The 12487-nt window shown below is 33.0% G+C and overlaps 1 protein-coding gene across 1 annotated transcript; it reads left to right on the top strand.

Moving 5' to 3' along the window:
• The first annotated feature begins 3719 nt into the window (after positions 1 to 3719).
• Positions 3720 to 9144, top strand: LOC125867845 (uncharacterized). Its single transcript, XM_049548438.1, has 7 exons — positions 3720 to 3926; positions 4337 to 4467; positions 4825 to 4877; positions 4974 to 5797; positions 6568 to 6648; positions 8024 to 8086; positions 8836 to 9144. Exons 1-7 carry the CDS (start codon positions 3873 to 3875, stop codon positions 8890 to 8892), a joined length of 1263 nt encoding a protein of 420 aa, XP_049404395.1. The 5' UTR covers positions 3720 to 3872; the 3' UTR covers positions 8893 to 9144.
• The last annotated feature ends 3343 nt before the right edge of the window (positions 9145 to 12487 follow it).

Below are 12487 nucleotides of genomic sequence, written 5' to 3'. Positions count from 1 at the left end.
ACTATTTAGTCTATCTTTTTTTAAAAAAAAATAATTAATTTTTGTGGTTTTTTTTTCTTCTTTTGTGTGATACATCATTGCTATGTTGTTTGGTTCGAGATATATATACTATGTTGGTGTAACTAACTAGAATATATATCAAGGAGACGGTGAGTTTTTGAATATTTCTATAACCATGTAATAAAATAAATGTTTGTTTGTTTGTTCTTTGAGGGATCATATATATCATGATGATGATATTGTTTGAGCTTCATAATTTTTTGTACTCTCTATATAAGACATTATTGGTGTTCTATTTTCGATATAATTAATTCATGTCTTATATACATGCGATTATATTGATGACATTAAAAAAAAAAAATTATATTGATGATAGGTGAAGTAAATAGAATTCGAGATCTAGAATTGTGTAATATTCCTAATTCTTGATTTTTCTTTCATAATTCTGAAGAGAAAAAAAAGATATCCTCTCTTTTCTTATTCCTTAATTTTCATGAAAATATGAAAAAATATACATATCAAGATCATTGGTGTGTTACATTTTTTTAACTTCATATTTGTTGCTTATCGATCTAAATATTGGAAAAATAAAGAATAAAATATTCACAAATATATTGTATTTTCTGGCTTTTATTTTGGCTGATTTTTTATAAACTCGATGGCCTTGTAGCGATCTATTGTGATTTTTGAGAGGTTAATAAGTTGGTGTGTTTGCATAATTATAAACGAGTCGTATCAAATAATTCACATTTTCTATTATTATCTCTATTTCAAAATATTTGAAGAAATTTCATTTTAGAGTTCAAATCAGTGTCCAACATTTTCAATTAAACTGCACAGCAGATTATATAAGTTGAACATTATTATTATTATTATTCTTATTATTATTATTATTTTTCTTTTATTTTTTTTGCACATAATTTATGACAAAATAATGATGGATTCACAAAATGTTTTCACTCATGAGGCAAATAATATAATATCTAACTCTTAAGCCTGTTAAATTGTTATTACCATAAATAATATATATATGATTTTGATTATCGTATTATTATTTATTGTTATTATTATTCTTTTTTTTATTATTTTCATCATGATTTTAATTATTACCATTTCATTTCCAAACCTCTATAAATATATTTTACTTTATTCAAGAGTCTATCATAAAAAAAAAGTCTCTTTACCTTCACAAGAAATACAAACAACTACAATTTCATTTTTCACTCCCAATGTCTCCGCTCCACACTTTTAAAGACACAATATAGAACATATTTAAATTTCTTGAATATGTTGAATTTTGACATTTTCAATGATTTAGACTTTATTTTACTATAAATATAAACTAGTCTTCTGGCATGAATATTTTAGCCACATCAGATTCCTCTGGTAAGATTACACGGAATATTTTATTATTATTTTAGCAATAATAATTAATTATAAATAGTTAGAATAGATAGATAAAGTGTTAAATGGAAAACGTACGTTGTTTTTACATCAAATCTTGTCCCTCTGTAACCTTATTCTCCAAAGAAATGATTATGTTTGTTTGTTGGGATTCAAAATATATATATATACCCATTACTTAAATTATCTCTCATTTTTTATATTCTTGTATATCTCTGATGTGAAATACTACCCTTTTTCTAGTACTATTGATTCATCATCTGCTCATAGAGATATAAAATTAAAGCAATATTTTATTGTTTGTTTGACATAATATTCTTAAGTCTTAACCTATATCTCCACGAAAATGCACTTCTAAAAGCTATAATACTCCTAAATCATGTCATAATCCATGTGTTTCATTTAATGGTCCTTGAATATCTCGTGTTGCGAGTATCTACCTGAATTATTATAAAATATTTATCAAAATACATTTAATTATCAATTGTCCATTTTTCCTATACTTAAAACACCAACATTGTTGAGGTAAGAAAAGTGAACAATTGATAGTTAAGGTGTGTTTTGATAAATATTTGGCGATATATAGTTCAAATAAAAAATTCATACATTTGATAGTTCAAATATAAAATTCAAAGGTGATACAAAAAGATTAGAAGTTGTGTGCTACCTATATATTAGTTTAAGTATGATTGATTGGAAGAAGTAAATTAAGTGATGGAGTAAGAGTACTTATTCCAAATGTCAAGTTAAGAAAGTGAAAATGGAATAAACATGACTTTGTCTAACCAATATATATATGCAATATCTCCAAAGTTTTGTTGGATAAGAGGAAACCTATATCACCTTTGGTTTCCTTGCACTCCTGGGCCAAAAGAATAACAAAAAGAAAGCCATCATAAATAACTCACATATAGAAAGTAAATACTAGATGTAATACATAAATGTATCTTTTAATTTGGTCTCATCTAATATCTATGCTCTACAACTTGGGATGTGCACAAATATGCATAAAATTGCACAAGTAAACACACACGTTCCATATGACAATTCGCATGGGTAGTAATTTAAGGAAACTAACAAATTAAGTTGAGTACATATATGAAGATAGATTTTGAGAAGCTAATTAACTTAAGATATTTATGTTCAAAGTTGTCATAAATAGATGAAGTTCGTGTATTCATTTTTGATTTGCCAATTAATTGTTCTACAATTTTAGACCAAAAAAATTGAAAGTTGCTGCTAAACTTCATACACAATTTTTTTGCATTTTAAGATGTGACTTGTGAGTGAAAATTTGATTTCCAAGCGGCTAAACTTATAAAATTTTATACAACTATAGTTGTAACTTCAATAAGGGAGAATCTATGTAATTATCCAAACATTTCTATCATATTTACTAATTTTCTCTATAGTTTAAAATAATTATGTTTTATCTCACTATTTAATAATTTCATAACATATTTCAAATCAAATACATGAGCGAGATATGAGAGTGGCGATCCATATGGAAGGGAGGCAAACAAGATTTGTCTATGTATACTAGATACATGTGAATCACACTAGGTTCACACTATATACATGTATCTAGTGTGATTTACATACAAAATACATGAATGAGATATGAGATTGTCGAGCGAGATGAGAGGGAGACAATCGAGATTTGTTTATGTATCCCAGATACCAGGGGCGGAGCCACCTTAGTATAAAGGGGTTCTCCGAACCCCCTTCGGCGGAAAATTATATTATTTATACATGGTTCACATAATTTTTTATGTATATATAGTAGATGTCGAACCCCCTTCGGCTGCTTCGTGTGTCTATTTCTACATATTTTGAACTCCCTTACTGAAAATTCTGGCTCCGCCTCTATGGCAGATACATGCGACTCACTCTAGATACACACTATATACATGTATCTAGTGTGATTTGCATGTATTTGGATACCAGATACACGAATGAGATATGAGAGTGAAAAGCGAGATGAGAGGGTAAATAGCAAGATTTCTCTATTCATTCCAAATGTATGCGAACACAAATTCTGACCTCATGTATCCTGAAATATGTATATCTGGATGCACCCATATCTGATAATATTCGTAATATTGCAAACTAGAATTGGGTTATTCGTTTACTTTGCCTAAATGATGGAAGCTACAAAGCCCATCAATTGGGCCTTCATTTTTCTGTAAAGCCCATCTACGAATCTGAATTGTACGCGCTCAGGGGTCACGTGCGCATCACCGATCTATTCACACTTGGCACCAAAAAAACACACACAGTAAGACAGACCCTCTGTCTACCCCCCACCACCACCCCACCCCCACCTCTACATCTCTTGCAGTGAAACCCTAAAGCCCGATTTCAAGTTTCGTATCGGAGCTGCTGTTTCGCCATTTCTGAAGGATTTTGATGGTATAATTCCGGCCTATACATTGATTTGCCGAGATAGGGGCTTCGGAGTTGTTAAAATGGCGGAGGCTTCGAGTTCTCGAATTACAATCACCCTAGGACGCAGCGGTCAGGTAGGTCTATGTTCGAGTCTCTCTTTGTTTCTTCCGTCTATTGCTTTTTTTGCTTTTTTGAAGTTTCGATGCTCGGAAATGGAGAAACGATGCTGTTTCATCAGTTTTATATGATTTTTTTTGTTTACTTTATGGTAATTTAAATTTAGAAATGTAGAATCATGCTGTGTTTTCTGTTGCGGAGGATATATCCTGTAGAAATAGTTCGTTATTGCAATTCGTTGAATGCATGTTTGATTGTTTTCGTGTTGCAGAGAGACACAATTGAATTTATCTTTGAATGTTTCATTGTTAGGTTTGGAGGGGATAGTGATACATTATGTTATGGAAATGGTGTTACGGAGATGTTGATAAATTTGATATTGTTTGTGACAAAGTTTTGATTTTGGTTTTTCATTGTAAATTGAAAGGTGGTAAAGAAGGCAGGACCTGCATTAGATCATCCCTTTCCTGATTCAGGGCCAGCAGTTGGGAATAAACGGTCTGTCAGAGATAGACTAGGTAGCATTGCAGATTCAACAACTGAATTCAATAATAAACGGTGAACTTTCTTTCGTTTTTCTCGAAATTGTTTAGTTGTGTGAATTGGTCTTTTTGTTTTAGATTTTATGCCGAATGTTTAGCGTTAATTTGTGGCAACATACTGAATTTAAAACATTTTATGAATGGGAGGAAACCAATGATTAGTCCTTATCAAAGGAAAAGAAGAAGAACAACAACAAACTAATGGTTGTTAATTTATTTAAATGTAAACTGAAATCTAACCACATAACTGTTAGCGTTGTAATCTAAATATTGAAAACGAAATTTCCTATGAATGGAATGTGGTGATTGCAACCCCTTTGTAGGAGTAATTTCTATGCTTTCACACACAATATCCACATTTCATATTTTGCAGTCAGCGAGGAGATGGAAGTAGATTGGGCTCTCGTGCCTCTAGTGGCATTGAAGGTAATAATCCCACTGCTTCTCCACTATATATTCATGCTTGTTGCATGTACAACCAAATTCAAGATTGTTAATTTTGTTCCTTGTGATTTATTGAAGATGGGCGGCTTGGTAAAGATGACCTGCGATATAAAATCATGCGGAAAACTGCACTTGACCGAGGCCAAAGCAATGGCCAGCAGAATGGGGTGGATCTTCGTGATTTCCTATCAAGGCCTGCTCAGTCTTCAACAGCAAAACCTAGTTCACGGCAGCACATACCTGATCAGAGGGATAATAGACAACGAGTACCTGAGCCGAGGGATAATAGAGCACGAGTACCTGAGCCAAGGGATAATAGAGCACGAGTACCTGAGCCGAGGGATAATAGACCACGAGTATCTGATCCAAGGGATGATAGACAGCATATGCTTGATTCAAGAGGTTCTAGAGAATATTTGCCTGAAATCAAAGATTCAAGACAGTACATGCCTGAAGCCAGGGATTTTAGAGGGCACCGTCCGGAGCTAAAGGATGGTAGGTATAATACACCCGAGTCAAGGAGTGTGAGCATACTGGGACGAGCTCCCTCGGCAAGAAATGCAGATGCTTTACCCATGATGGACTCAATAAGGAATTCTTATTCCCCCTGGACACTGGATCGTTTAAGGCGAAGATCACCAGATGGAGTTCATAGTTCTTCTAGAGGTATTTCACCACCAAGGAGAGGGGAGGAACTGCAGAGAAGACCTCCAGTGACGCCTTATGATGACCCGAGACTCAGTTCATACACAAGGAAAGATGTCTCTGAGCTTTCACGCCCCATGACTTCTACAGGTTACCTGTCAAACACATCCCAACCTGCCGGGCCTGGAAAGACTGTCGCCCCATTGCGTGCCCCAATCCCTCAATCGCGGAGTCTACTGCAGAAAAGTTCATATGCAGTACAATCTACTTGACTTTATGCCTTTTCTTTGTTTCCTCTTTTACTATGTTGAGATATTGATAACTTAGATGATTATATGGTGAGATTTTCTCCTGATAATCAAACCTTATATTTATCCTATTCCCAGGGCCGCAAACTACTTCTGCCATCAAGTATGTGAGCTCTGATAGTTGAAGTGCTATTCTGCATCACTTCCATACCAATATTAATTACAACAGATGCTCATAAACATCAAGTTGTTTTCTTGTAAAAACATATATTTTATAGATAAGAGTTGCTAAAAGAAAAATGGTTAACCTAGTCCAAAGTAATAATGAAAGAGGGCTTTGCTTGTTTGTGATCATCTGTTATCCATTCTTGAGAATTAGTACAAATGTCTCTTTTTGGATATTTTTTGGCTTTTCATATTCTGTGGTTGTGTTCTTTACAATCATGTTGGTGTTTGTGCACTTTGCACCTTCTCGACTTTATTCTTCTTTAAAAAATTATTCACTTTTATAGTAGACTAACCTCACTGGGTCCTGGAAAAATTTGGTGTTGTATGGTGGAATTATGGAGCGTGTATTCATTCCCGATCAGAGATAAAGTGGTATGCTTAGCTACTGGCATGATTAGACATTTTTACTTTCTTGTCTGAAAAATTGGGCCATAGCCATGTCTTGATATATTGCATACTGAGCATGATGTATAACAATTGGAGGTTGAAAAGAAGTTAAAGAAATTTGGTTTACTCCTCTCTAAAAGTTCTTTCTCCTTCCTTTAATGCAGGTTGAGGATCAACCTACTGTTGATAGCTTTTTGCACTCGTTGGGTCTAGAGAAATATGCTATCCATTTCAAGGCTGAGGAAGTATGTTTATCACCTTCTAGTATCATTTCAGTTGCAACATCATTGAATTTATTAGTAACAACTTTGTTGATATATTTTTTTTGGTGAAGCATCTCAACTTTGTTAATATTAAGCACCATTGCAATTTTAAGATAAGCAATGAAGTCATGCATCAATGAATGCTATATACCATTAAAACTTGTTGAAGCTCTATACTGTTCGTATTCAGTTATGAGATCTTATGGATTGGGTTTTGCATTCAAGCTACTTGATATGGTCACTTGCTTTGAGTATTGAACTTTTGAGAAATATATATAGTTCATATCTACTTGATGTTGCAAGTGTGAGAAGAGAATACCCCTTTGGGTTTCCATTCTTGCAATTGATGCATCAAAATACTTTCAAAGTTCATTTATCCAAGGAACGAAATTATTTCCGTACTTATGCCCAGTAAAGTTGGCCCAGATCAGGGATTTGAAGAATGCTAGATGTGTAACCCTTTCATGGTTAATTTAATTTTATGTTTAAGTAGTTAGGTAGAAATTAATGGTTGTGGCTGTAAAGGATTGTTAGCATTCTGACAGAAACTAAGAGCACATTCAGTGTGAAGTTAAGAATTGAACAATTTGGGTGGAAAAAGTTAAAGGATGGAGCTGTAGCATTCTTCTTTTCTAGTCAGTGTGACGACAGAATACCTGAAAGACTGAATTGTTAAGGTTGGCCCAGGGGAACATGAGCTTAAAGAAACACACTTTTTTGCAATGTGTTTGCCATGTACTGTGACTGGATTAGTGGATTCAGAACTAGAATTTGACAGTGACACTGTTATGTGTTGGACGATAGCCATTAGAGTGAAGTAGGTGTGGGTGACTTCTACGGGCAACTAAAAATGGTAAACAACTTACAGCAAGGTGGTTTCCTTGCTTGAGAAAGGGCATGATGATATTTTCTGTGCATTGGTCCAAGGAGTAGTGCCAACACGAGCCCAGGGAGAAGCCTGGTTCCCATAGTGTGTATGTATTAATGACCTTATTATAATACTTGCAACTTTAGCGGCATGGTGTAAAAATTCGTAATTTCAATGAGGAATTCATCTTGAGGTTGCGGGTACTGTAGTACTTATTGGAGCTCTGCAGGCTGTAGCCCTCCCACATCATTTTTCTGTCAAGTTTAGATGTGAATGTCTTTCGTGTATGGGTAGTCACAGAGAAGGGTTTTAGGATATCTATTCATGTTTTCTGATGTGTTGGGCTCGATTTGCTGATTTGATGTGGTCCTTAAACTCTGTTCACTCATTTTTCTTAATGTATTGATGTGTCTTTTTCTATTGAATAGTTGATTAATCGTAGGTGTAAATTCTTTTCAGCTATTATATTTACCTTGTTCTGTGTTGCAGGTGGATTTGTATTCACTGAAACAGATGGGTGACAATGATCTGAAAGAGTTGGGAGTTCCCATGGTATGCTTCTTATTAAATGTGATATTTGATCATTCTTGAAGACCTAGTATTCTCAGTTGAATGCTCTGGATTTTGTTGTATATAGGAGTGTTTCTTTTCTTGTTCTCACATTTTTTCGGGGTGTCTACGGTCATGCTTTTTAGGTTTTCCCTATCTGCTTAATTGAATTCTTTTTCTCTCATGTGCGGCACTCAGAAACTGAAGTTTACCTCTTCTTTAAGCTTCTCTCAAACTGTATTCACCTTCCGACTAGGAAATCCTTAAAATATATTACACAATACAAAGTTACATGAGACCATTTTCACAATTGCAGCCGTTTCTTTGATAAAATAATACATTGATCCATGTATGCTCCCTCGATATATGTATATTTTACGAGGAACATATATTGATCCTTCTCCTATAACTATGTAAAGTCAAGTAGTCATTCATTTGAAAAGAGAAGCCATGACTTACGTTCTCAGAAAAGGGAGCAGGATAGCATTCATATCCACACTGATGAGATAGAGGGAGCCTTTCTTTCGTGTTCATCTGTTATTTTCAACCCGACATCCACGATATTGTGGATGTAAGTCAAAAGGAAATTGACTATGGGGAATAAGTAACAGCTTTTCCATATGACATATCTGTAGTTTGACATGCGTTAAAATATACCGTCTTTTAACCCCTTTGCTTTATTGGTTTAACAGTTCTCAGATAGTGGTTTTTTTCTTTCCTAGCTTTTCCTAAAGAGATGCCTAAATTTGTAGGGTCCGAGAAAAAAGATTCTGCTTGCATTAGCATCTCGTGCCAGGAGACAAGTATGATTGCATGAACTGATGCAATTCAGATACATTCTGGAGCTTTGGCACAAAAACCATGAGAGCTGAAGTGAGATCTTGCAACTCTGCATATGCCTTGTAGTCTGTAGAGCATGTATTTTCCTTCTCGTTCTAGCTGGGCGAATCTGTATGGATCAGTTGTTAACCCCTTGTCGATTCTGTAGTTTCCTACATAGGGCAAAATATTTTGCCAAAAGCAGTCTGATTCTTTTGTTGTTTGCTACTATTTTGTTTTTGTACTATCCTCATTGTTATGGAATTACACACCAGTAAACCCTCCGGCATGAAAACAAAAAAGTTTGTGACGTTAAACATACCATCTGGTGCTGATACCCCATTTAAGGTATTTTTCAACCCGTTGTCGATCAGCTTTCTTTTTTGGTATGAACTACATGTAAGCTATGGAAATGCACTAGTGTCTGTGTGTACTGTTTTCTTCTCGAACTATGTATGTGTGTCTGTGTGCTCGCTCGCTATAGGACTTGACCAAACATCTCAAGTAGTTAACCAAACACAAGTACTTAATTTTGCTTGAAAATTAAGTAGTTGAGTTTGTATCTAGTGATTCCCGCAATAGCGGCAGATGAATAGTTAACTAAACACAAAAAAATGTGTTTTGGGGAGCAATGGAAGCTTCATCTATTTTTTTATAGCCAACTTTTTAATTTTGATTTTTTACATGACATGCTTTAAGACCACTAGCTTAATGAACATTTTATACATCTTACTTCTTTCATACTGCACAAGATTCAAATGTTTACTTTATTTTTTAAGCTCAATGTCTAGTGGTGAAGTTAGAATTTTCACTAAGGGTTTCAAAATTTTGAATTAGTAAACACACGAACTAGTCGAAGAAGGTTTGACATCTACTATATATACATAAAAAGTAATTTTAACCATGTATAAATAATGTAATTCTCCTCTAAAGGGAGTTCAGATGAATTCTAACTCCAAGCTGGCTCCGCCTCTGTTTGTGTTAAGTGTTAACTGTCAAGTCAACATCAGACAAACAAATTTCTTTTTCATATCATTTCAACTAAAATATGAAATGCCAAATGTAGTTGAGACACCAAGTACCGAAAGTTTCTAACAATTTGTTGTGATCTCTAAAACAGATCTTCAGTCGAAAAAATAGACTAAATATTATTATTTTTAAACAAAACATTTATTCGAAGATCTTTTAGCCGTAAACTTGGAGATTTTGCTAGCAAATATATCCTTTTTATTAAAATCCAAAAAGATATGATTTCCATTCATGCTTTTCAAGAAAGAAAGGAAAAATAAAATAAAATAAACTTTTTTCTCTATATCAAAGACATACAATAAAAAAACCCAAGTTTTATTTCATGTGTGGATAAAATTATAGAGGGACCATGTCAACTTCCATCAAAGTTTTGGTACAAAAACTTGTGCTTTTAATTTCTTTTTGATCCTAAAGTCTTTATACTAAATTATTTATTTAAACTTGTGGGGACACTTTTTATATAATAATTTAAATAATTAATTAACATGTCTCTAGAGAGTTTGAAAACTTTAGTCCCTACTCAATTGATTATTGTACCATTCAAATGGATTCTCATGATCTCATTCACAACTACTTAATTCAATATTTCATCTTAGCTAGAATAAGGTATAATAATAAACTAACGTGTTGCTAGAATATTAGGTTTATGGTCAATATTGTCCATTTTCTTTCCCATGCAACTAACTTAATTAATTCATATTATTGTCCAATTTTTGAATTATATATATACAACTCTCTGCATATTCTTCAATATTATTATAGATAGAAAATTTGGACACTTTGCAAGATTTTGAGATAGTATGATATGATTGATTGTACACTTGTTATCTTATTGTACATTGAACTGCAAAAATATTTCTAAAGTTAAATAAGTAGTGGTTTTGTCATTGCCAATTATGCTATTGGTGATATAAGTGGCATTAGTATTTTGTTTTTTTTAAAGAATAAAATCTTAAATCAATCATTTTGAATTGGAGGACAGATGGCATATGCCCAGTTCAACTAAAAATCCCAACATCTTTTGATCTAACTTTTTTGTTTGTTTGTTTGTTTTTTATACGGTGTTTGATATTCACATTAAAGTTTGACTAAATTTGTATTCACATCAGAAAGTGTTACATTAAGGGGTAAAGTGATCCCTAACAAAGACGATAACTCTATATTTAGTGGGACTCATCAAAGCCGAAATCTCTGATTAAGGATGAAATAATACTTATCACTCCTACAATGTTTGATATCTGCATTAGAGTTTGACTAAATTTGTATTCACATCAGAAAGTGTCATATTAAGAGGTAAAAGGCTCCCTAACAAAAATGTCGACTTCATAATTAGGGAGACTCAGACCCAAGAACCAAAATCTCTGATTAAGAATAAAATAGTACTTTTCACTCATCACCACCGGTGTTGGTGATATATAACATAAATAGTGCAAAGGGATTACTTGTATTATCAGTTTATCACATTTCATAATATTACTCCTGTTTCTTGTTACTTATTATCTTATCTTGCTCTACTTAAACGACAACAATTAATTATAATATCTGGATTAAAGAACTTAATTAAATTTCTCCCCACCTAAAGTTCCATTTAGGGTGTGTTTGGTATGAAGAAAAACATTTTCCGGAAAATGTTTTCCAATTTTCTCATGTTTGGTTGGGTAAAATGTTTTTCAAATCAACTCATTTTCCTCAAATTCAAGGAAAATGACTTCCCTTCAAAACTTAAGGAAAACATTTTCCAAAACTTTCCTCCAACTTCAAATTACAATTTTTTTGTTGAAAAAATAAATTTAAAGCTTATTTTTTTAAAAAAAATTCAACTTCAATTTTTTTACCCATCCTCACCCCCCCCCCCCCCCCCCCCCCCCCCCCCAAAAAAAAAAAAAAAAATAAAGTAATGTTTTTTTTTAAAAAATATTTTCAATTTCAAAATTTTATTTATCCCCCCCCCCCCCCCCCGACCCCCCCCCCCCCCAAAAAAAAAAAAAATTTAAAATTTGTTTTTATAAAAAATATTTTCAATTTCAATTTTTTGTTTTTCACCCCATCCCCACACATAAATCAAACACTATAAAATCTTTTCTAGAAAATATTTTCTACTCACCAACCAAACATGAGAAAATAAGTCAAAAATTAACTTGTTTTCCAAGAAAACATTTTCCTTCATACCAAACACACCCTTAGTTGAATTATATATATGTATCTCACATGAACTCTTTGAAATATGTTTGATTTGAATTGTCTTAATTGATCATGGAATACCTCTATTAAACACGCGATAAATATTGTTAAGTTAATTAAAACATTCCTTAATGACATGCTAACATTAATTAATTAATTAATCAAACCAAAGAAAAGAAATTAGAGAACAAACCCTGCTTCATTGAAGCTTCTCTTTTTTCTAGTTAAATATTTTTGACTTTATGTTGGTTGTACATGTCAATTTTGGCATTCTTTTGGGTAAAATCTTAATTAATATTAAAATAATACTTGGGTTTCTTAATTAAGGGATTTTGTCCGTTGATTAGGATTAGAAGTAAAATACAATGGATGAAA

Source organism: Solanum stenotomum, chromosome 6 (genome assembly GCF_019186545.1).
Source record: "Solanum stenotomum isolate F172 chromosome 6, ASM1918654v1, whole genome shotgun sequence".
Taxonomy (NCBI): domain Eukaryota; kingdom Viridiplantae; phylum Streptophyta; class Magnoliopsida; order Solanales; family Solanaceae; genus Solanum; species Solanum stenotomum.
This window is presented reverse-complemented; position numbering and strand designations above follow the sequence as displayed.

What these genes read in the sequence shown, in the direction of transcription:
- LOC125867845 (XM_049548438.1), top strand. Translation starts at nt 3,873, where the DNA reads ATGGCGGAGGCTTCGAGTTCTCGAATTACAATCACCCTAGGACGCAGC. An exon ending in ACTGAATTCAATAATAAACG is followed by an intron (nt 4,468 to 4,824) that starts GTGAACTTTCTT and finishes CATATTTTGCAG; the next exon opens with TCAGCGAGGAGATGGAAGTA. An exon ending in TCCATTTCAAGGCTGAGGAA is followed by an intron (nt 6,649 to 8,023) that starts GTATGTTTATCA and finishes TCTGTGTTGCAG; the next exon opens with GTGGATTTGTATTCACTGAA.